This window comes from Selaginella moellendorffii, unplaced genomic scaffold (genome assembly GCF_000143415.4).
Source record: "Selaginella moellendorffii unplaced genomic scaffold, v1.0 SELMOscaffold_8, whole genome shotgun sequence".
NCBI lineage: Eukaryota > Viridiplantae > Streptophyta > Lycopodiopsida > Selaginellales > Selaginellaceae > Selaginella > Selaginella moellendorffii.
In genome coordinates, this window is record NW_003314269.1 from 2004283 (window position 1) to 2027658 (window position 23376).

At 45.6% G+C, this 23376-nt stretch overlaps 6 protein-coding genes across 8 annotated transcripts; 4 read left to right on the forward strand and 2 right to left on the reverse strand.

Annotated features, from left to right (window-relative positions):
* Window positions 1-1945: 1945 nt before the first annotated feature.
* On the forward strand, window positions 1946-6448 carry LOC112345410 (zinc finger protein 862-like). Its single transcript, XM_024672110.1, has 4 exons — window positions 1946-2632; window positions 2680-2759; window positions 2962-4241; window positions 6291-6448. The coding sequence occupies exons 1-4, from the start codon at window positions 1946-1948 to the stop codon at window positions 6446-6448; spliced, it is 2205 nt and encodes a 734-aa protein (XP_024527878.1).
* An 8547-nt stretch (window positions 6449-14995) lies between these two features.
* On the forward strand, window positions 14996-17332 carry LOC9632076 (COP9 signalosome complex subunit 5a). 2 transcript variants are annotated; one of them, XM_024671854.1, is made up of 7 exons: window positions 14996-15514; window positions 15710-15991; window positions 16060-16207; window positions 16261-16346; window positions 16410-16487; window positions 16552-16752; window positions 16919-17332. In XM_024671854.1, the coding sequence occupies exons 1-6, from the start codon at window positions 15026-15028 to the stop codon at window positions 16642-16644; spliced, it is 1176 nt and encodes a 391-aa protein (XP_024527622.1). In that variant the 5' UTR covers window positions 14996-15025; the 3' UTR covers window positions 16645-16752; window positions 16919-17332. The 2 variants fall into 2 exon arrangements, with proteins under 2 accessions (XP_024527622.1, XP_024527621.1); XM_024671853.1 differs by having other exon boundaries at window positions 16261-16487.
* On the forward strand, window positions 16942-17313 carry LOC9635382 (ribosomal protein S13, mitochondrial). Its single transcript, XM_002966961.2, has one exon. It carries the CDS (start codon window positions 16942-16944, stop codon window positions 17311-17313), a length of 372 nt encoding a protein of 123 aa, XP_002967007.2.
* Window positions 17311-17842, reverse strand: LOC9635383 (protein YLS3). Its single transcript, XM_002967313.2, has 2 exons — window positions 17526-17842; window positions 17311-17466 (listed from the first exon to the last, which is right to left on the reverse strand). The coding sequence occupies exons 1-2, from the start codon at window positions 17839-17841 to the stop codon at window positions 17369-17371; spliced, it is 414 nt and encodes a 137-aa protein (XP_002967359.2). The 5' UTR covers window position 17842; the 3' UTR covers window positions 17311-17368.
* On the reverse strand, window positions 17735-21201 carry LOC9632077 (root phototropism protein 2). 2 transcript variants are annotated; one of them, XM_024671852.1, is made up of 8 exons: window positions 20926-21201; window positions 20784-20869; window positions 20679-20742; window positions 19160-20593; window positions 18181-19104; window positions 18102-18129; window positions 17869-18044; window positions 17735-17792 (listed from the first exon to the last, which is right to left on the reverse strand). In XM_024671852.1, exons 2-5 carry the CDS (start codon window positions 20855-20857, stop codon window positions 18193-18195), a joined length of 2484 nt encoding a protein of 827 aa, XP_024527620.1. In that variant the 5' UTR covers window positions 20858-20869; window positions 20926-21201; the 3' UTR covers window positions 17735-17792; window positions 17869-18044; window positions 18102-18129; window positions 18181-18192. The 2 variants fall into 2 exon arrangements, with proteins under 2 accessions (XP_024527620.1, XP_024527619.1); XM_024671851.1 differs by having other exon boundaries at window positions 20784-20877.
* Window positions 21202-21220: 19 nt separating this feature from the next.
* Window positions 21221-23280, forward strand: LOC9632078 (uncharacterized 38.1 kDa protein). The gene is made up of 10 exons (XM_024671855.1): window positions 21221-21425; window positions 21506-21561; window positions 21623-21737; window positions 21804-21926; window positions 22002-22192; window positions 22261-22317; window positions 22368-22527; window positions 22584-22652; window positions 22704-22834; window positions 22897-23280. The coding sequence occupies exons 1-9, from the start codon at window positions 21249-21251 to the stop codon at window positions 22791-22793; spliced, it is 1038 nt and encodes a 345-aa protein (XP_024527623.1). The 5' UTR covers window positions 21221-21248; the 3' UTR covers window positions 22794-22834; window positions 22897-23280.
* The last annotated feature ends 96 nt before the right edge of the window (window positions 23281-23376 follow it).

Sequence of the window (23376 nt, forward strand, 5' to 3'; positions counted from 1 at the left end):
CACAAGATGAAATTCACACGCTTAAGGACTCCGTGACTTTTGAATAACACCTTTTTTCAATATCTCTTTAACATTTATATGTAAAATCTTAATCTCTTTGGGTGACCAATAAATAGGAACATAGATTGGATGAACATCCCCATTTGGAATAGGATGACTTGTTGCAATCTTAGCCCTAGATGACAGGTTAAATTCAAAAAGATCGGCATAATTTTTCATGAGCCGATCAACTACTATAACATAAAAACCATCAAAGGGATTGAAACAGGGAAAAAAAGAACAAGATGAAAATATAGAAGGAAGTAATGGGGAGACAAAAGTGATGGAAGTAAATGGATGAAAAGTAACATAAATAAGAGGAATGGAAGAAATATAAAGAAGTATAAAACAAGGGGGAGAAGCTTCAAAGTCATATTTGGCATAATTGCACTATAACTAATCTATATTAAGGAAGCTTGACTCACCACCACTCGCAATGATTATAACTCAAGTATGAGACTGCCTATATACATAACTAGATCCACTCACCCCTACACATATGTGTATGGCTGTTGCCATAAAGAATGAAAATTGGCTATACCACACAATGCAAATGTAAATGGCAATATGTGGCAATAAATCAAGTAATAGAAGATTATATCAGCCACTCGAGTCCATATCAACCAACATAGAGAGAAGAATAGGAGATTTATTATTATAAAAATAAGCTTGGAATGTAAATATTGGATGAATTGATATTGAATGAACCCCTTTATGATACTTCTGAAAGAAAGATGGAGGGATTAATAACTTATTTGCAAAAAATCCCTCTGCTACTCGTATGACTCTTTGTTTCTCAGAAGCATCTAGGTGTTTAGACATTCCACTGTAGTAGTGCCAACAGGATGTTATTGATGTCAAGGTCTCCACTCAGGAAATGGAAGTTGCTAATTTAGAAAAAGCCAATAATGCCAATAAGTGTAACCAACTTCATCACATGCCTAACAACGGACATCATAGCCATGACCATGTCCTTGCCCTTGTCCTTGAACTCGGGCAGCAACAACATTAACCTCCATTGGAATAGAACCATTTTTTATAGGAGGTGGAGTTGAAGGATATGTAGCAGAAAGTGGAAAAGGTGATGTTTTATAACGTTGTGCCAAGCGAGGAGTATAGTCAAGGGTGGTAGGAGCAAGTGCATATATAAGTCCTAAAAAATCTTGATAAAGTGCTGGCCACAACATTCCCAACTTGATCCACTCCGACATATTTAAGTCCACACAAAGTAAGAGGCTTCGGAAATGAATGCCAAATTGTATGATAGACTTAGACGCCCCTTGGTGAAGATGATGCAATTGTTAAAAGGCATTATTATAATTGTTAGCATGTTCAAATGCACATTTGAAGATGTCTCCAATAGATGGTGTTATAATGGTACAATGGTTTGAGCGTAGCCACTTATGAGGATTGGAGTATTCATGGGAAATTTATGTATATGCCAAGCATCATCCTAAGCATAATATGTGGCAATCACTGTGAAGCAGTGTGTAACAAAGTCCGAGGCTCCTTTGTACCCCGCCGGTACCATTTCAGAATTGCCGGTACAAAACAAAGTTACAAGGATATACGACCGGTGCAAAAAATCTCGTATAAGGCTAGATCCGGTACGTTTGGATGTTATAAGGAATCCTGCTGGTACATTCACCTACCTTTTGAGGATTAGGGTTTCATGGTTAATTATGTTTAATTAATTCTAATTAACAAGATTAAATAAATAATCATCAATCTTAGTTAAAACTAACTAAACATAGTTACACTAAGTAAACCATGTCATTAATCTAAGGTTAGAATATTCTTTCACAATGTTCACGTGGGCTCTAAGGTTAGAATATTCTTTCACAATGTTCACGTGGGCGTGGGCGTGGGCGTGAACATAGATTTTGGTGGGGAGATCATCTGGGAAATGGGGAGGGTGCCTGTAGGTAGGAGCAAGGCTGCTGCAAAAGCCATTGCTCAATCAAAACAATCTTTATTAAGTTTTGCCCCCATTGTGGAGAGAGGAGGTTTTGTAGATGAGGACAACCTGGAGGGGATTGAGCCTGAGGAGGGATGTGAAGTGGGAGAAGGTGATGCTGCATCAGTAGAGGAGAAGGAGAAGAAAATTCGTAGGGGGAAGTGGCAACTTGCATGGGTCATAAAATGGCGGTGGTTGCATTTTGATCAGAAAAATGGTAATAATTTTCTTGATTTTTCATCTAATCCTACTTGCATTACAACACTGATCTTCTGCTCAATATGCCGTGCCAACAAGAATTGCAAGAATCCATTTGGTACATCAGGTTCCACCAACATGAAGACTTCAAGTTTCCATGCTCATGGGCAAACAAAAGATCACAAGCATTCCATTTACATAGCTGAGGTGAAAGCTGGCGGTCAATCCTCCATGGCAGCTGCAAATGATCGGCAACAAGAGGCAGCAGAGAAGGGAGTTATTTGCTTGTTTAGGACTGCTTATGCTATTGCACAAGGTTTTGTTCCTCTTCGCAAATACCCATTGCTTCTGGAGCTACAACAGTTGAACGGAGTTTATGTTCCTAGCATGTACAAGAACGTGATGGCCTGCTCACGCTTCATCACTTTCATCAACAAGGTGAGCTAAAGTTTGATGATAAACCTTGACTGAATTTTGTTGTGTAGGTGCTCTTAGATCAAATTTTGGAGAAAGTTAAAGCTAGCCCATTCTTTGGAATAATGCTAGATGAGAGCACGGATATAAGGTAAAGCTGATTAGTGATATTCTTGGTTCTAAATTTGTTAATGCAGTACCAGTAAACACCTCATCTTTTACGTGACCTACATCCACGACACAAGGGTGTTGACAAGCTATTTAGGCTTGTCAATGGTGAACAATAGTTCTGCAGAGGTGATTTTTAACACCACCATAGCTTCACTACAGGATTGGGGGCTGGATATGAGCAGGTTTGTGGGGTTTGGTTCAGACGGCTGCAATGTTATGACAGGAAACAGGACAGGGGTTGCAGCAAGGTTGAAGGAGGTCAATCCATTCATGACCTCCACACATTGTCTTTCACACAGAGCTAACTTATGTGTGGAGGACGTCTACAAGAATCCAACAGTTCATAATCTTTGCGATGAAGTGGATCAGGTGGTGAACAAGGTAGCCAGTTTTTTCTCAAGGAGTTCTAGCAGGTTGCAGCAGCTACAGGCACTACAGGACGAGCTAGACTTCAAGGTGCTGAAGGTGTTGCGGATCCAGCAGACACGTTGGTTGAGCAAGGGTGGAGCCATTACCAGGATGTGTGAGTGTCTGGAACCACTACTCAAGTTTTTTAAGGACGGGAGAACAACTCAAACAAGGAAGTTGTATGACCGTCTCAGGAGTTTGAAGTTCCTTTATGCACTCCACTTTCTAGGAGATATCTTGGCAGTGGTAAATCAGCTGAACCTGGAGTTTCAAGCACAGACTATGGACGTGACTAGTGTTGCACCTTTATGCAAGGCAACTATGGCCAAGATACAGGTATACTATTTGGATAAGCAGGTGGATTTGAATGGTTTTCAGTTGGATAGCAGAGGATATCCTATAATCCCAGATGGTGGACGCTGCAATGGTCCTTTGGATGAGCTCAGGTCATCAGTTAAGGGAAACGAATACAGAGACGTGGAAATGATCAAGTCGATTCACGGAGAAGATTTGGAGGAGGTACTAGAGTTTCAAAAGAACTTTGGCACTAGTCTTTTGGAGGGTATAAGGACCAGGTTACAGGACTCTGAGGCGACTGGTATTCTCTCCAAGTTCCACTTTTTAGCTCCTATCAACTTACCTTCATCAGTGCGTGAGTTGAAAGCTTTTGGTAAGTTTGAGGTTCAGGAACTTGGAAAGTTCTACACAGGGATGATCAATGAAGCAGAGCTGGCTGAAGAGTACAGTTTATGGAAGATAATAGCTTCCGAGGAGTGGAAGGGGAAAACTTTCGTGGATGTTTGGGGAATGATTTATGCTCACAGTATCTGGACGAAGAAGTATCCCAACTTGCTGAAGTTGGCAATGGTCGGCATGGTTCAATGCTACAACACTGCATCATGTGAGCGTGGGTTTAGTAGAATCAACTTGGTGAAGAATAAGTTTCAAAACCAGATGGGGACGGAGATGGTTGACAAGCTTGTGAGGATCTCCATTGAGGGTCCGCCAATAGCTAAGTTTGATTTTGAAACAGTGGTGCAAGCATGGAAGGAAGGTGCAGCTTATAGGCATATTTATACAAGCTAAAGTGACGGTTTGTAGATGTTTAACTTCCTTATAGTTTTCATATATTAAGGAATTTATCCGAATGAGATTTCCTCTTTTAAGGATTATGCCGGTACAAAAAAAATATATCCTATTCATTTTAAGTATTCAAGGATTTTTTCCAGTACACTAAAAATACTTTGTTACACACTGTTGTGAAGTGATCAAACCAATGGTACATATCATCCCCAAGCTTCACACAAAAGAACTTTGGCTGGACTCAAAGATTGACAATAAGAGTAGGAGGAGTTATACCATATGCCATGAATGCCACCATCAATTGAGTCTGATTGTTCAATTGGAACCACATAGCATTAAGGAATTACACAAATTGCTACTCTGGAGCCAAAGGAGGAGGAGGCTCATGCTTTCTTATGAAAATGAATGAAAAGGAAAAAATCAAAAAAGAAGAAATTAAAAAAGTTTTAAAGAAAGGGACATTTAGACAATGTAAAAGCCAAATCTATAGCAAAATCCCAAAATCCAAACATCTTTTAGGGACAATCAAGGCTGCCACTCATCTTCACCAATCTGAGTGTATAAAATATAGAAATGAAATACAGAAATGTGTATATTAATTAGCCTAAAAATTCTAACTTATATACATCCGAATTGAAATCAATCCAACAGCTATTAAAATCCCATTATGCTAATATTAGTGTATGGTATTATAGTTGTACATTTGGACCTCACAACTATATTTTATCATTATTACATTTATTATACCAATATAAAATTGGAGATGCTAGTGTGAGACACAAAATCCCTAGGCCCCAAAGAGGAGCCGAAAGGGTGCCATGTGGTAGTGGCTAAGGTAGAAAGCCAAATGAATGTAACACATTTGGACTAAAATCTCTGACTTTAAAAGTTGAGAGCGGGAGTGGAACTCCCAACGAAGTGCTCAAGGAATGAACACGAAGCAAGTAAGAAGTGAGTCTCTACAAAAAAGGAACACAAGAGGACCAACACATGACACATGGAAGTGTTCGTGATGGAGTTCGAGAAGGAGTCCAAGATAAATTTTGAAATGGAGTCTAAGAAGGAGTCCGAGATAGAGTCCAAAATGAAGTCCAAAAAGGAGTCCGAAATGGAGCCCAAGAAGGAGTCCAAAATAGAGTCCGAGATGGACCTAAGATGGAGTCCAAGATACACCCAAGATAAAGTCCGAAATGGAATCCAAGATAGACCCAAGATAAAGTCTGAAATAAAGTCCAAGATGGAGTCCAAGGTGAAGTTCGAGATGGACCTGAGATGGAGTCCAAGATGCACCTAAGATAGAGTCCGAGATGGACTAAAGATGGAGTCCAAGATGGACCTGAGATAGAGTTTGAGATGGAGTTTGAGATGGAATTGAGACCAAGATTGAGACCAAGACCTAGGCTGAGACCAAGACTGAGACTGAGACTGAGTTTGAGTCTAAGACTAAGATGGAGACCCAATTTGAGTCTGAGACCGAGTCTGAGACCAAGTCCGAGTCTGAGTTCAAATACAAATATAGGTTATTGGGTGAAAACTTAAAGCGATCATCCCTTGAGGGGGGGGGGGGGGGGTGGTGGTGGTGGTGGTCAGGGTTATAGGGGGCTGGAGGGGGTTGGAGTCCAATGGAACCAATTTGGCTATGAAAGGCCAGTGTAGCCCAAGAAGGCTATACCCATATGTTAGGTGATGGGAAGTCCAAGGTTAAAGTGAATACAGACAGACAAGCAGGGTAGTTTAGTGAAGTGTTTAAGAGTTGGCTCTAACTCCTTCGGGAGATTAAATGGTTGATGCTCCCAGTCTAAGTGTGGGTGGCACTACCTACTTGGATACCTAGCGTGGCTTATTAAAACCTTGCTCTATCCACCTGGCTAAGGCACCCAATTATGAATGGTGGGGAGAGTATCCACAAGGCTCGTGTAGGGCTGTGATGTTTCAAAATGTTGTCCTAAAGTCTTAGACTAAAGAAAGGAAAAGGAACAGTCTTCTTGTGTGGTGACTAAGGACGCGGTCATGTGGCAAGGAATTCTTGGGCCTATACGCCATGATCCAGTAGCAGTGTTGGTGAATATGGCTGGCTGTGAACGGAAAGGGGTTTGGTGGGGACTGAAAAAAGCGATATTAGGGAAAGTTGTTCCTCATATCTGCAAGCATCCAGAGGATGCTAAGACGTGGATCTAGGATGATCACTCATGGAAGGATAGCCTAGTCTTTGAGAGACGGGACTATGATGTAAGTGGTGTTGGATTACCGATATGGCAAAAGGGAAGGGGCATGGCCTTAACGTAATGGGCTGATATGTTAGTGGCACCTTTATGTGTCAGTCATAAGATCGGACACATGGAGCACTTGTACCAAGTGAAATGGTTGAGTGGTATGCCATTCTTTAGGCTAGCAAGTCCCTAAGTCTAGAATAAGACTTATGGAGGTTGTGAGTGAGACTCCTCAAAGTGGTTGAAAGTGTGATTAAGTGATTAAAGTAGAATGGAAAATTTAGTCGTTTACAGCCAAAAGGTTGCATGGTTAAACTACGCTAAGAGGCAATCTCTAACCCTTAGATACCATTCATCTTCTTAACTTTGAAGAGTGTAATATGCACATATATAGTGCAAAGGGATTCGAATTATACTTATGGAAAACTCTAATGTTTCAATTTTCAATGATAGTCCTGCTTCGCTAACACACTTTCAGTTGAGCTTCATTATTAACTTGACCTTCAAGTCTAGAAGTATTGTATTATGCTTCAAAAACTGAAATTGAGAATTCTAACTGTATCATAGTAGCTAGTACCCTAAAAAACTCCATCAAAGTTTCAAAGCTTCTATAAATGTCATTAAAAATAACATTATATATTAATGTATCAAATCCAAAATAAAATGAACAGTAACTTATTCTATTATTAGTAGGGATATATTTGTAACTTCAAAATAAACTATAGATTTACATTTCACTCTTTCCTTAGCCTTCTAACAATATTGTGATACAACAACAAAATGACTTGATGATGGTATCAATAAATGCGGGAATGCAAAAGATAGAGTAGCAGTGAATCATAAAAACTGGATCATAATAATAATTATCATAATCAGAAGCATCATTTTGTGATTCGCTTTCTAGGATACAAATGTGCGTATAGCGACAACGGTAACAACTGTGCAAGCCAACAATAGTATAAAGGTGATCAAGGTGCGAATTCCTCCAACAAGGCTGCCAGTAGAGAAGATTTACAAGCAATTAGAGAGGTATGGGCTTCACAGTGCCCTTGAAGTGGATGGGTTTTCTGTCATTGACAACGACATAGTGTTTGCTAAAGATCACCTCATCTACATTCCTAAACTGAGTGCAACTCAAGTAGAAGATGGCATACCTTAGATATAGTGAGTGTTGGTTTGCTTTCCCGTACTTCTCATCACTAGATGAAGGGTTGATTTCATGTTTACTCTCTTTCTTTTGGTCTACTTGTGTGGGTTATGTACTCGGGTATAGTGTGCTATGTTCTTTTGACATGCTATAAGTGTTTGGCATGGTTGTGCCTGGATCTGACTCTCTATTTGAGGTGCTTGATGTGGCTATTGTCTTTCCATTTTGGTTGTCTTCCCCCATCCCTGGTAGCCTTGTGCCTTGGATCTTTGTGTTATGGCTATGGTGGTGTGTGAGGTGACCTTGTACCCATTGCTGCTGGTGACCCTAAACAAGAGGCTCCAAGCTTGGTGACAAGTGAAGGGATTATCTGTTGCATGTACAGTGAACCTCATTGCAAGTGTTGCAAATATGAAGAGGGGCATACTAACACTCAGATAGTTCCCATAGTCGCAAGGTCCACCTGGAGAGGAATGAAATAGGAGGCATAATAAGAACATAGTTTTCTTTTATCACTTACTGCTAGTTTTTGAGGAGATCCAGCTTGAAGGATTAGAAATAAAAGGAATGGAATGAGTTGGTAGGTTGGCTGCTTTTGCAGGCCTTCAAAATGCCTAGTAAGGGGATCTATTGTAGCACTAAAGAGCGATGTGACTCATATGTATATTACATTACTCATGAAGCCATCTTATATGAAAAATAGTCAATGCACTATCATGTAAGTGACTTATCCATTTTTATTTTTTCTTTTCAATGAACCTCCTCATGTGCAACAAGAGATGACAAAATGGTTACAAAATTACTATTAAACAAACTAAACATTATTACATGCAATGAGTAGTGTAAGTGCATAGAATATGGAAAGGGAATACAGAAATGTGCATATCACAATGTGAATGCATGGAATATGGAAAGGGAATACAAAAATGTGCATATCAATTAGCCCAAAAACCATAGCTTATATACAGAAGTGAGTGGTCCGGATTTAAACCAATCTAACGGCTACTAAAATCCCACTACGCTAATATTAGTATGCGGCATCGTAGCCGTACACTTGGCCCTCACATCATCCCCTCCTCTTGGAATAATGGAAGACCATCAGGGTTCTCTTGTAGATGGGCCGGGATCTAGAGGAATGTCAGGAGGAGGCATCGGTGGATCTTTATGTGGTATTAACTGCTCCTGATCCCTTTGTATCAAGCATTTCAACTGCTGCACATGCACAATCTCTAAAGGATTGACTTGCTGGATGTCATGCCAAACCTTATAAACTTGTGGTCCAACTTGCCGCAACACCCGATATGGTCCTTTCTACTGCGCAAAGAGACCCTTAGATAAACCACATACCGTGGATTAACACCAAATCATCCACCTTGTACTCTGCAGGTGGACGATGATGGGGGTTGTACTGCCGTTGTTATCCCACTTGTACGCAGCTTAAGTGTTCGGCAGACTCCGCTCGAACAAGTGGAAGAATGCTTGTCAAATACTAATCCCATGACCTAGCAACCGCAGCTTGTGGCAATTGCAAAGGTAAACCCAGCTTCGTTGGTAATCTTGGATCATGACCATATAGGAGTTCATAGGGTGAAGCACCAATAGAACTCTGCACCCCTGTGACATATGCATACCAAAGAGACGGCAAATAACCATCCCAATCCGAATGCTGAAAGTTCACATACTTCGCAATCATCCCCTTGAATGTTTGAATGAGCCGTTCCACCAGATCGTTTGATTGTGGATGATAAGCACTTATGAAAGTGTGGTGTATCCCCAATCGAAACGTCAAAATATGAAATGCCTCAGCCATAAATGTGGGATCATTATCTGAAAGAATCTACTCTAGACAAGAATGCTGGAACACCACTCGATTGAGAAGGAAGTATCCAACAGCAGTTGCAGAGGCGCTAGCAAAAGCACCAATTTCGACCCAATGAGTCAAGTAGTTAGAAGCAATAATAACATACTCATTGCCAGCAGTTGACCGTGGAAAAGGTCCCATAAGATCAAATGCCACCAACTCAAACGGACGGGAAACTGCAATTGACTCCAACCATCATTCTGTAGCTCGACGGGGAGTATTATGAGCTTGGCACCAAACGCAGCTACGCACATATCGGATAATATCATGTCGCATCTCCGGCCAATAGAAAGACCTACACAGCTTCTCGGTTACACGACGATATCCCATATGCCCACCTAAAACAAGAGAATTATGGTAGGCATAGAGAAACTGCGGAATAAAGATAGAAGGCACTACCAGCCATAAATGATCATCAAGATCCGTCCCCACAAAATAAAGAAGGCTATCTTCAAGATGATATTGAGAATGTAAATGCCGGAAAGGCAAGTCATCAGCAAGTGATGCAAGATTCTCAAACCCATCTCGAAGCCTTCGAATCCATGGCTCAATCTTTTGAGCCTCACGAACCTCATCAAGAGAAGGTGGATCTTGCTCTATACCTTGTGGACACTGAATGTCAAGTACAGCAACCGCCGGCAGCACAGAATCCTTGTCTAGAAAATCCACAGAGGCTGGAATAATAGGCTCATCAAAAACATGAGAAGAGAATGGAGAAGGAGGAGGAGCTCGAGAAAGGGCATCAACATCAGCCATAGAACTCTCTAAGTGATAAACAACAACAAAATTATATATCTGAAGCTTCAAAGCCCATCGAGTAGTAAGATTAACCAGGTTCTTCTGCTTCAATAATAAAGTAACAATAGCATGATCACCTTCAAGTAGCATTCGAGAACCATGCAAATATGCATGAAGTTTCTTGAAACCCTAAACTACTGTTAAACACTCTTTCTTTGTCGTGGAGTAGTTCATTTCCGCTGGTTGTAATGTACGGCTTATATACTTATATATGCAATGGGATGGCGCTAACCAAACACACTCGAGCTCTCTTGCATTAACACATCGCCAAGACCAATGTCAGAAGCATCCACACGCAAAATAAAAGGTCAAGTGTAGTCAAGATATGCCAAAACCGAAGGAGTCTTCAACAACCCTTTGAGATCCTTGAACACCCGCTCACAATCCGGAGACTAGATGAAAGATGATGTTGATGACTTCAGCAACGCTCGCAATGGTGTAGTGCGATAAAAAAGATGATCCACAAAACGACTGAGATATTGCACCTTGCCCAAGAAGCACTACACATCATTCACACACTTCAGAGTAGGGAACTTTAGAATAACCACAAATTTGTCAGGATTAACTTGCAAACCCTCACGAGAAATACGGTACCCAAGATAAGTTGTATCTTTGGACCCAAACACGCACTTCGACCGCTTCAACTTTAAACCAACGTCACATAGTCGATCCAACGCTCCTCCCACGTCCCCTTCGAGTGGATCAAGACATCATCAATAAAGTCAGCAGTCATCTCCGGCATATCGCAAAGAACCTCGTCCATCATCTGCTAAAAAGTTGCTGGAGCATTGTTCAAACCAAATGGCATCACCAAGAACTCGTACAAACTTGTCGCGAATGTGACTTTGGGTATCGAAAGTTACCTGTTAGCCAGTCCTTATGGACACTCTTACCTTACTGCCATGATGGTAGGAGGTCGGTATTGTTGAACCCTTTATCAGTCCCTCTTGTGCTAGTGGAGTTAACTGGGCATTTCGAATGTACTTAGACTGGACGAGCATAAGGACGGAATTCCTATGTGTTATTAGCTAAGCATACTTAGCCTGCTAAGGAGTTCCCATCTCGTTATGTCTTGCACTGGCTAGTGACAAGAACCCTTGCGTATTGAGATTGGTCCCTCAATATCGCTGGATGATAGCTTACCGTGTCTGCCAAACACCCTCGCTATCATGCCCTTTGTGTTAGTCTCATTTCGGACCCAAATGCTATTTATGGAAAGTGTCTAGATTCGCTCATTTGGCATATTTACGGAATGTAGAGATCGGCCTGAACACAATGGTGTTCGTTCCATGTCTAAATTCGCAATTTAGAAAGTTTCAGACTTGTCCTAGAGACTAACTCCTGATACTAAAGGAGGCTTGGGGTGAAAGCCCAAAGCATATGTTTCTCAAGGGGGGGGAAGGGGGGTTCCAAATGTATAGTAGGGATAGTGGGTAGGTCGGGCATGGCTGACCAACCTAAGGCATAGTTTAGCTCCCACTTGCATGTCTGTCTTTGTTCTGCGTCCGGCTTGGGTCGAAGCCCAAGTTCCATTCCATGCTAGCTGGTGGAGTACCTATGTCCTCGCTTTAAGGAACTAACTCTCCAAGGTGTCGTAGGCTAAAGGATCCCCAAAAGCAAGACCAAAATGACAAAGAGTTCATCGGATGGGACCGAGTCGAAGATCGAGTCCAAGACCGACTCTGAGACCGAGTTCGAGATAGAGTCCAGGATCGAGTCCGAGGCCGAATCAGAGACTGAGTTCGAGACCGAGTTCAAGACAGAGTCCGAGATCCAAATCAAGTCCGAGACTGAGTCCAAGGTTGAGTCTGAAGTCGAGTCCGAGATCAGGTCCGAGATCGAGTCCGAGATCGAGTCTGAGACTGAGTCCAAAGTTGGGTCCGAGATCAAATCCGAGATCGAGACTGAGTCCGAGTACTAATACGGGTCAAGGGGTGAAAGCCCAAAGCGTGCATCTCCCAGGGGGGGGGGGGGGGGGGGATATAGGGGGTTCCAAAAGTATAGTAGGGATAGTGAGGTCTAGGAACCAGTCTTGAAGGAACTCTCCAGTGGTGCTTCCAAATTGACTTGAGGTTGAGACTGGGGTTGAGGGGCCTTAGGTGGGAGTGAGTAAGGACTTAGGTGGTGCCGGAGGGGCCACCCCAGGAAGTGCTCAAGAGCAGCTCCCACTCCCGAAAGGGAAACCGACTGTGGTGCTCCCGGCTCATGTGAAGTGGTGCCCCACTTGAGTACCATGTGGCTCATTGGTCCTCGCCCTTCCTAGGGGCTTGGGCCATCCTTCGGGATGGAAGTGGGGGGGTAGAGGTACCCATACCAAGCCGTTAGACCATGGTGTTTCGCCCTAGCATCCCGAAGCAAGTGTTGCACCCAAAACTTGGGATTTAGAGGGTCCCATGATCAAGTCTTGTGGTACCAAGGGGTGTTAAGAACCTGGAGGCTTGGTGTGCTTGGCTGCTTGTGCCTGCGGGGAGTGTAGCTGAACCTTAATTCCAATCTAACCCGGGGAGGGGGATTGGGAGAGATTTAGGAATCCGTGGATGGATGGTTAACGCTCCGTTGCTCGTGTAGTGAGTAGCTGAAACCAAGTAGGACCAAGTAGTAGTTGGTACCATAGGCAGGAACCTTGGTGAGGGAACTTAGCAAAAGCCAAGGCAGTGTTACACAGATAGACGAGGTAAGTTGGCAAATTGGAAAGGAAAAATTTGTGGCTTACACTCGCGTCAGGCCACCGGTATGCCGAAATAGCGCCAAACTCCATTTGGCTCCGTTTTGCATGCTGGTCCTAGCATTGGGATGCTGGTTACTCTAAAATTGTTCCAAGTCGCTCCGGGCTCCCATCCCTTCGCTCCTTGGGCTATATGCTCGGGAGTCGTTCAGTGCTCCAATGCTAATGCTCTTTGGCTCCATGCTTGGGAGTTTGGCACCGTTCTTTCGTTCAGTGGCCCAAGGCCCTGAACCTCGGGTTCCTATGGCATGTGTCTAGGTTCCGCTTCGTGGTGTTATCCTATGGTAAATCACCATAGGATAAAGGGTAAAAACTATGTGCGCTACAAAATCAAATGGTGTACGAAAAGCAATCTTAGGAATATTTTCTTCAGCCATCGGTACTTGCCAGTACCCAGAAGCAAGATCTAGCTTGGTGAACTAACGACTTTGCCCCAGACGATCCAAGAGATCAGTAGTGTGAGGAAGAGGGTACACATTTGGGATCGTCATTTTGTTTAATGGACGATAGTTGATGCAAAAATGAATACTCCCATCAGGCTTCGTCATAAGATAAGGCTCACATGCCCAAAGACTCCCCGACTTCCGAATAACACCCTTCTCCAACATCTCCTTGACATTTGCACGTAAAATTCGGATCTCCTTGGGTGACTGACAACGAATGAGAATCTTAATTAGACGAGCATCCCCGGTTGGAATTGGATGACGTGTGGCAATCTTGGCCCCAGATGATAGGTTAAATTCAAAGAGATCAGAATACTCCTTCATGAGCTGGTCCATTGCTGCAACACAAAGATCATGCACAAGTTCGACAAGATCTTGACGAAGTGTTGGCCACAACATTTCTAGTTTGATCCGCTCCGACATATTGAGCTCCGCACGAAGCAAAAGACTTCGGAAACGAATGCCAAATTGCATCACCGACTCAGATGGCCCTTGGCGAAGACAATGCAATTGTTGGAAGGCATCATCACAGTCGTCGGCATGTCTGAAGGCGTGTTTGAAGATGTCCGGGAGAACACTCCAATCCCCACAAGTGGTGGTGCTCAGACCATTGTACCATTGCAACGCCATCCCTTGGAGACACGTGGGAAACTCACGCAAACGTCAAGCATCATCCCAAGAATGATATGTGGTAATCATCGTGAAGTGATCGAACCAATGGTACACATCATCCCCAGGATTCCCGCGAAAAAACTCCGGCCGAACGCGAGGATTAGCACCAAGAGCCGGAGGAGTTGTACCATGTGCTGTGAATATTGCCATCAACTGAGTTTGGTTGTTCAATTGCAAATGCATAGCATTAAGCAATTGTACCAACTGCTGCTCCAGAGTCAAAGGAGGAGATTGTTGATCTGTCATGAAGACGGACGAAGAAAGAGCAAAAGAAGAGAAACGACAAAAAGTGAGAAGGAAATAGAAGATCTAAACAATGCAAAAAGCTAAATCTAAACCAAAATCCTGAAAGGGAAGAACAAAAGAAAGGGAATGGAAAAAGTTAGATTTAGACGATACAAAAGTTAGATCTAAACCAAAATCCCAAATCCAAACACTCTTTAGGGACAATTAAAAGTGCCCCTCAACTCCACCAATGTGAGTGCATGGAATATGGAAAGGGAATATAGAAATTTGCATATCACAATATGAATGCATGGAATATGGAAAGGGAATACAGAAATTTGCATATCACAATATGAGTGCATGGAATATGGAAAGGGAATATAGAAATTTGCATATCACAATATGAGTGCATAGAATATGGAAAGGGAATACAGAAATGTACATATCAATTAGCCCAAAAACCCTAACTTATATACAGGAGCGAGTGGTCCGGATTAAAATTAATCTAATGGCTACCAAAATCTCACTATGCTAATATTAATATACGGCATCATATCTGTACATTGTATTTGAAAAACTAAAACCCTAAAGTTCAATCTAAATGATGCTTAAGAATATACTTGAGAATCACTCTGCTTCTAGTAAGCCCTAATGGGTTTTCTCTCCTCCTTCACATGAGCAAGAGGAAGAAGAAATCCGAGCAGTGCGAGGCAATGGATGCGTCCTCTTCGATCGCGAGGCAGAGCTGGGAGCTGGAGAACAACATCGTCCCCATGGAGCACGCCGCGTCCGGGTCTTCGTCGCCTTCGCGCCTAGGTACGTCCTCTTCGGCCCCGGCGGCCGCGGCGGTGGATAGCTGCGATAGCATCTACGCCTACGACGAGGCGGCGCAGAGCGCGATCCAGCAGCAAAAGCCCTGGACTCGCGATCCTCACTACTTCAAGAACGTCAAGATCTCGGCCCTGGCGCTGCTCAAGATGGTTGTCCACGCCAGGTCTGGAGGTACCTTGGAGGTGATGGGAATCATGCAAGGCAAGATCGAGGGTGATACTTTCATCGTCATGGACGCCTTTGCTCTTCCCGTGGAGGGAACCGAGACGAGGGTGAATGCCCAGGCCGATGCTTACGAGTACATGGTGGATTACGTACAGACCAACAAGCAGGTACTCACGTTAGATCCTTTTTTCTCTTTCGTTTAGCTGTTCTTTCTAGTTCTTGTTCTTTCTTGTGTTCTTAGATAGTTCTTCTCATTTTCAGAAGTTCTTTTTGTGAGTTCTAGCTTCTAGATCCTGCGGCCATCTCTTCTAGGTGGTTTCTTTGGTTTCTTTTCTAGATTCTGACCGCCTTCTTCTTCACAGATTGGGAGACTGGAGAATGTTGTTGGCTGGTACCACTCGCATCCTGGCTATGGCTGCTGGCTCTCTGGCATTGATGTCACCACGCAAGTTCTCAACCAGCAGTACCAGGAGCCGTTCCTGGCTGTTGTCATCGATCCCACCAGGACTGTCTCGGCTGGTAAAGTGGAGATTGGTGCGTTTAGGACTTATCCTCAGGGATACAAGCCTCCGGACGAGCCGGCGTCCGAGTACCAGACCATTCCTCTGAACAAGATCGAGGATTTCGGCGTCCACTGCAAACAGGTATAATCTTTGTTTCTTCTATGTCTGAGTCGCAACAACACTGATTCGTTTTTCTTTTGTTGGTGCAGTACTACCCTCTGGACATCACGTATTTCAAGTCTTCATTGGACTCACACTTGCTGGACTTGCTGTGGAACAAATACTGGCTGAACACTCTCTCGTCGTCGCCACTTTTGGGCAGTCGAGACTATGTGGCCGGACAGATCTCTGACCTTGGCAAGTAGTCTTACTGTCGTTTTATATTTTCTCAACGAGTTCTACTCATGCAGCGGAGAAGCTAGAGCAGACTGAAACGCAACTGGCTCACTCTGGTCGAATGGGAGGCTTCTTCATGCCTTCACAGAAAAAGAAAGAGGTGAGTTTGTTCGTCGAGACTAAGAAGAGACTAGAATCGACAATCTATGTGTGCTTTTACCAGGAGGAATCCCAGCTCGCCAAGATCACCAAGGACAGCTCGAAGATCACCGTCGAGCAAGTTCACGGGTTGATGTCTCAGGTAGGACGAGGCCACAGAAAACTCTGGATTTTCTATGCTCAACTTTCTTGCGTTCCTCTTCCAGGTGATCAAGGACATCTTGTTTAACTCGGTGACACCAGTGGCGACGGCGCCGTCGTTCGACTCGTCTGGCCCGGAGCCAATGGCCGAAGCTTGATCCATATGTTTTCTCTTTTTTTGAATTTTCGAATATGCGAAAAATATCCTTTTAGTCTTTTACCCATTTCATAGAGCATACTTTTAGGGCTTCGGGGAGTAGACCCAGGTGAGAGCTTTGGCGCGTGTATTTCTCAAGTTTCTAGCTATGGGTCTTGGATTCTAGGAGCTCCTTCTTTGTTTCTTAGAACTTTCGAGCATTGCGATGTTTACTGCTAAAGACTAGATCGTTTCTATGCTTGGGTTGTAATTTTGTCTTTCCAATCTCCTTCCAGGAGGATCATCCGGAAGAAAAACCATGTCCACCTCGTATGCGGACCTCCGCAAGATGAACAAGGCAGTCAAGTTTGCGCTGCCGAGGATCTACGGCGTGGGCAGGAGGAAAGCCGCGGAGATCTGCGCGGTGTTTGGCATCGGTGACGATGTCAAGATGAACAGCGTCCCGGACGAGCTCTTCAACCGGATGATGAACTACATCCACGAGAACCACTTGGTGGAGAAGGAGCTGGCGCTGTCCGTCCAGATGGATATCAAGCGGCTCATTAGCATCGGCTCGTACCGCGGCTACCGCCACACGGTGGGCTTGCCGCTCCGGGGCCAGCGCACGCACACAAACGCCATGTCCGCGCGGATCACCGAGCTCGAGAAGCTCAAGAAGATCTTGAGATGAAACGAAAGTTTTTTTTTTTCATCAGCTCAAAGAGTTCACGTTGACACAACTTCTTCTAAACGAACAAGGACACTAGTAGTATCCATGTCGTGCTAGCGACAACCATGGTTTGCGAAGAGCTACTTTTTGGTGGTGGAGCTCCATTCAGCAACTCTGGAGAAATAGAAAGCAATGCATAAGATTCCTGGGTGATTTTTACGATCGATCCATACCTGGGCATTTGGAAGCATTGGCATCCACACTGCAAATCACCGGTAGAGCGAGCAAAGTGGTGATGTTGAGGCCCGAGACGTAGGAAGAGCCTCCATCGCTGATGAGCTCGCACAGGCAAACCGGGTCGCCAGCTCGGATAGTCTTGAGCGCGCCGCAACAGTCCGAGGTGGGACTGCTGGCCTTACCCGTGACGTAAGGCAAGCACGACTGGAGAGTGAGGAGCTTGCTCTTGCACGGCTCTTGGATCTCCGCCTCTATCAACCATACTGCTCCAAGCAAGACGAGAAAGATCAGAAGAGAGCGAACAGGGAGCATAGCTACAAGTGAAGAACGGCAACGTACGAGGTGTTTCACAGCCTGGTTGAACATATAAAAGTTTGATGCTCCGGATTCTGGAAGGCTTTTCGTGATCGAGCACGGGAGCCTTGTCAGTGAAAGAAAAGCAAAAGCAAGCTAACCATATAAAAGACGAGAACCAAAAGGAACTTGACGAAATGGTTCAAGAAACATCCAATACCCTGAGATGAAAACACAATGTTCGGAAAACAATAAAGGAAAAACTTTATATTTTATACCTGCCGGAAGTTATGGTCGACTTTGGTCCTGTGATCTAAAACTTTAGAAGAGAAGAAATAAAAGTAAACGAAGAAGTACCTGTGTGTGGAGTCAAGCAACCGAGTGCTGCCTCGAGTGCTTTTTGTGGTGGTGTTGCTGGTGACGCTGGTGCCGTTGCTTCATCAGCTCGCCATCGTCCCAGCTGGACTTCTTTTGCTGCTTCATCACCGCCGGAGAGTTCGAGTTTTTGGTGGCGGTGCTGTTCTCTTGTGTGTCCAGAGGAGGAATGGGAATGCAGCCGGTCGGCGTCGACGGTGGCGCTGGAGCTCCGCCTGATACGCAGTACGGCAGCTCGGTGAAGCTGCTGGCCGGAAAGCTCCTACTGGCAGCTTGGCAAATTCCCATCTTTTGGAACACTCGTGCGACTCTGGCAACTCCCTTGCTACTGCCACCGCCGCCACCTCTGGGGCCTCTGAGCCTCTGGAAGAACTTCCTCTTCCAGTTCTTGCTGCTGCTGCTACTGCTGCTCTTTTGCGATCGCTGTGAACTACTCGCGCTGCTGCTCCTACAGCTGCTTGCGTTGTCCTGGACCTGGTGTTGATCGTTGCGGGTGTTTTTCACCACCTCTTTGTCGTTGCAAGCGAATAAGTCACTCAGCCTAGTTGCCGACGACTCGCGCAAGCTCTTCCTCATCTGAGCCATCGCTTCTTCCAGGCCCTGCAGCCTCGTGTTGGTCTCTAAGAGGCCTTCGATGACAACCTTTTCGGAAAAATGGTTAAGTCGCATTTGCTGCTGCTGCTGCTGGATTGGAGAGGGGCTGCGGTGTAATCCTCCCCCTGGTCGCAGGTGACTGTTGATAGCATTGCGGGTCTGGAGCTGCTGCATAAACATAGCTTGGATTATCGTCCGGAGTGGCATCAGCTCGTTCTGGACGGCCTGAATGCACGATTCCTGTGACAGCTTCAGGCAGTTTAGAGCTCGGCAGACTGCTGCTCGTTCATGCTGGGACGCATCAACGTGTGCCTGTAAACGAAAACCCCATGAAACAACGAAGTCGACCAAGAAAACACGAGCATACCTTTAAGAACGTATGAATAGCCTTGTAAAGTTGATCGTGGTTGGCGCGAGCATAGGCAGGGACAACTTCCACCAGCTCGGAGAACTTCTGAGGAGAGATCTTCCCGTCGCATGCAATCTCCGAGAGATACTGGTCCCAAACCTGTGCGACCGAGCTCACCGTTTGCTGCTGCTGGATAGCATTCGGAGAACCGCTCGAGCCGCGGCAGAGAAGCTGGTGCTCGCTGTTGGCGCTCAGAATGTTACGCTGCTGCTGAGTGAGAAACCGAGCTACGATCGCCTTCATGCTGTCCAGCTCCAAGTTCCTCTCACAGTTCTCTTTCGTGGGCGACTTGAACGGCAGTAGAAAGTCGTCGAGTGTAGCATTCTCCAGCTGCAGGGAGATCCTCGTTTCGATCTGAGACTTGCATTCGGAGCTCGCATCCATCGCAAAGGCATACCGGAGGAGCAGAAAGAGGAAGCTGACCGGAAGTGCTGTCCGCTCGTAAGGAAGTATCCCAGCCAAGGCTTCCAAAAGTCCCAGCTTCTCTAAGGCCGTAGTACTCCCAGCCGGCGAGCTCGTGTGAGTTACTCTCGGCTTGCAGCTAAGTTGGAGATCCGGAGATACGTTCACCCTCGACTCTTCCTCGTGATCCTGCTCGCAGGACGAAGAATACGAGCACGTCCTCGAGCTCGCCAGTTCCATGCCATCGTCGTTGGAAACTATCCTCTCCAGCGCAAAATCCAAGCACCGTTCAGCACAATCCGGATCAGCTGCCACACCATCGAGCGAGGACGTAAGCGATGAAACCGTCGAAGGCGACTTGGTGAGAGTTAGCGGCTGGTCATTCTTGTCGTCGTTCTCGCCGCTGGTGTTACTGCTGCTGCTAAAGAGCCACATCTCCGTCCACTTGACAATGAGCTCGCCAACGAACCTCTCGCAGACTCCTTTGCTTCTCAAGCATCTCACCATCCTCCCGAAGAAAACAGGTGGCATTCGCACTATATCCTCCAGCCACCAAGTCCTATCATCGTCGCCACCATCACTGGTGTTGCTGCTGCCGATGGTGGTGACGATCAACGTCGCAAGAGCCTCTAAGCACTTTCCGACGATTCCCAGTTCCTCGGCCAGCGGAAGCAACGCGTTGTAGCAGTCGGCGAGGACGAGCAGCGTGTGAGGCCAGCTTCGCAGCACGACGCGGACGAGGTAGGAGTCGGCTTTGCTGCTCAAGTTTGACGTGCTGCGCCGCTCGTCCATGCCAAGGAACTCGGCGGCACACCGCAGCGCAGCGACGTTCCAGGGCCTCATCACCGGCACTCGCGAGTCGAAGCAGAAGCTCACCACCGCATCCAGCGCCGCGGCGCCGCCTGGGAAGCCCGGCGGTAGCAAATGCTCGTCTTGGTCGATCGTGTCTAGCACGCGCTCGAAGTAAGAGCTCCGGCGGACGAGCAAGCACTGCATGGCAACGTGAGGAAAAACAAAATCAGTACTTCAACAAGGGATGGCCACGAAAGGAAGATGAAAAGCGAAGCTTTCATACCTTGTGGATCCGCCATCTATAGTTTGCAATCCCGATGGTCACACTCGAGTCCTTTCTATTGCACCTAAGAAGAGCTAGGAAAAAAATAAACCATTTGAAGCTTACCATGGACAATGCCCGACGAGCAACGCTGGGCTGGGATGAGACATTGCCGGCTTCTCCTCGTCGTTGTCACGCATTGCAAAGCTTTGCTAGAAAACTAAAAGAAAGGAATTTAGCTGCGAGCGTAGAGAGCAGGCAACACTACCTGGAAAATGGAACCCGGTTGTTGCTATCCTTGCAAATCAATCCCCACAATCATGGCACGAATCAAGGAACTCGTTTGGTGAAAATCCATCCAAAACTTCGCTCGCTGCCATGCGGCCCATGCCTTCCTTCTTTTTCTTCTTCTTTGCATTCGATTTCCCTTGTGATCCCGGGCAAATGCACCAAGCGCCGTCGAGATCGCAGCCATACCGGGCAAATGCCGCAAGCGCCGTCAAGATCGCCGCCATTCCACCACCAGCGCCACAGATCTAGAGCCTGGAACTCATAAACCCTAGCTCTCAAAGCTCATATTACCGCCAAATTATGGGCAATGCGTTGAGGCAGCTTAGCGCTTGCCTGTGCGATGCGATCAAGCAGCAAGCTCACGAGGCTGCCGCTGGCTACGGGGGCGGCGATCACCACGCCGGCTATGGCGCGTCGAGCGAGGCGGGATTCGCCGCATTTGCGCGCGACATTCTCCATTTCGACGCCACGGGCGAGGTATGGATCGAAATCTTGTCGCCAGAGCGAGATCTATCGCTCCTAGGCTGTGGAATTCGTGATATTTTGCTGTTTCACAGGTCCCTGAAGGCCTAGCTAGCTTCGTCCAGGCGACAAGGGCGACTCAAGTCATCTGGTACGCGTTTTGAGAAGAAAATTCGCGTTTAAAGCTTAGAGGAATTCGCTCTCGCTCCCAGGTACAAGAAATTGTTGTCTGCGTGGAAGGGTTCGCAGCCTCCTCCAAGAAATGCGGCCGAGGCTACCCAGTTGATCACGCAAAGCTTGCAAACACGACGCAAGAGTGATCTCCAAGTAAGTCAATGCTCTCTGTTTAAAAACCATACTTACGTGTATCTTGTGTGGACACTTTTGGTGAAGGGACTTTTGCGATTTTATGGCTTGTCTCATCCCGTTGTTGGGCCAACTCCGTCCAACCCTTCCATCCAGGCTCTGTATCCCACTTGGCCCAAAGGCGTACAATACGAATTCACTACTTTGCCAGTAAGTTTTTTAATATGAGTTCGCTTTCCTTGTTCGTTTCTCGAGCATTCGATCTTTTGTTTGCTCTCGTCCCAGGTGGAAGGTCACAGTGTAGCAGACGGTGACACCATCACCGTCTTTGTGGACGTGAGCAAAGATGACCGGGAAGAAAGAGCTGTGCCACGCTCGGTGTTTAACGCTGTAGAAAAGCGACGCCGAGCGAGAGAAAATAGGGACTACAAGAAGGCAGATATGTTGCAGCAGCAGATTTTCGATGCAGGCTACAAGTTTGATTTCTTACTCTCAGGCAGAATTCGCTGATTGCTTTGGACGAGTCCTAATCTCTTCGTTGCAGGGTGTTCGATGGCCGCGGGAGCGAAGTTCTTACTCACAAGTATCGCATTCGCTTGAGGTAAGCCATCGTATCATTCTCGTGAAATCTTTTCTTTTTTTTCAATACAGGGGCGTGGACGCGCCTGAAAGCAGCATGCCTCACGGACCGGAATCCAAAGCAATGCTGATTAAACTAGTCGAAGGCCAGCAGCTACGAGTATACGTCTATACAGCTGACCAATACGGTCGTTTAGTAGCAGACGTGCACACTAGCCACGGATTTCTTCAGGTATTTTATTGATCGCTTTCGACCCAAGGTTTTTATGTTTGTTTCTCCAATCACAGGAACAGCTGCTAAAGAGAGGCTGCGTCTGGCACTACTCTCAGTACGATCACCGGCCAGAGCTCTCAGAGGTACGATACGATAAAATTCGCAGGCTTAAATCGAGCTATAAACTTTTTCAGTGGGAGCAAGAGGCAAGACGAGCACGCGTTGGACTGTGGCATTTTCCAAATCCTGTAAAGCCCTGGGAATACAGGAAAAACGCAAGATAGAAGGATCTCATCTCTACTGCTTTGACAAGCATTAACATAACGTAAGCATGAAACATTTCCTTGCGATGATCTATCTAAAAATCTATTGATGTTTCCTTTCCAGTTACTGAAGATCGGTCGTCGTATCACCCAACACACGTTTATTTGTGATCCAGGTCAAAGGCTGGACGAAAAAAATCCATCTTTTTCAATCAAACGATTCACGGCCGTGAAGTTTCCAGCATATTTCCAGGACCATTCCTGACCGAAAAAAATACAACTCCAGCGGCGTAAGCGTTTGACAAAGGAGAAACGTCCTTGGGACAAATTCCAATCTTCCAAGTATTAAGACTTGGAATACTTGAATTGGAAGATTGGAAGATTTTTCCTAGCCATGGATCGATCCACCCGAGCAAAGCAAAGCGCGAGTTCTTTGTGCTTGACTGGCACGCCCATTGTGCGCCACAAACCTAGATTTTGGAGCATGGCCCAGCGTGGCTCCATCACACTCGGATCATATCCCACCGGATTTTGCTAGCGAAATATCCACATTTCTATCCGCCGTACACGACAGGGGAGCCTAGGGCTAGTTACAATGCACCCC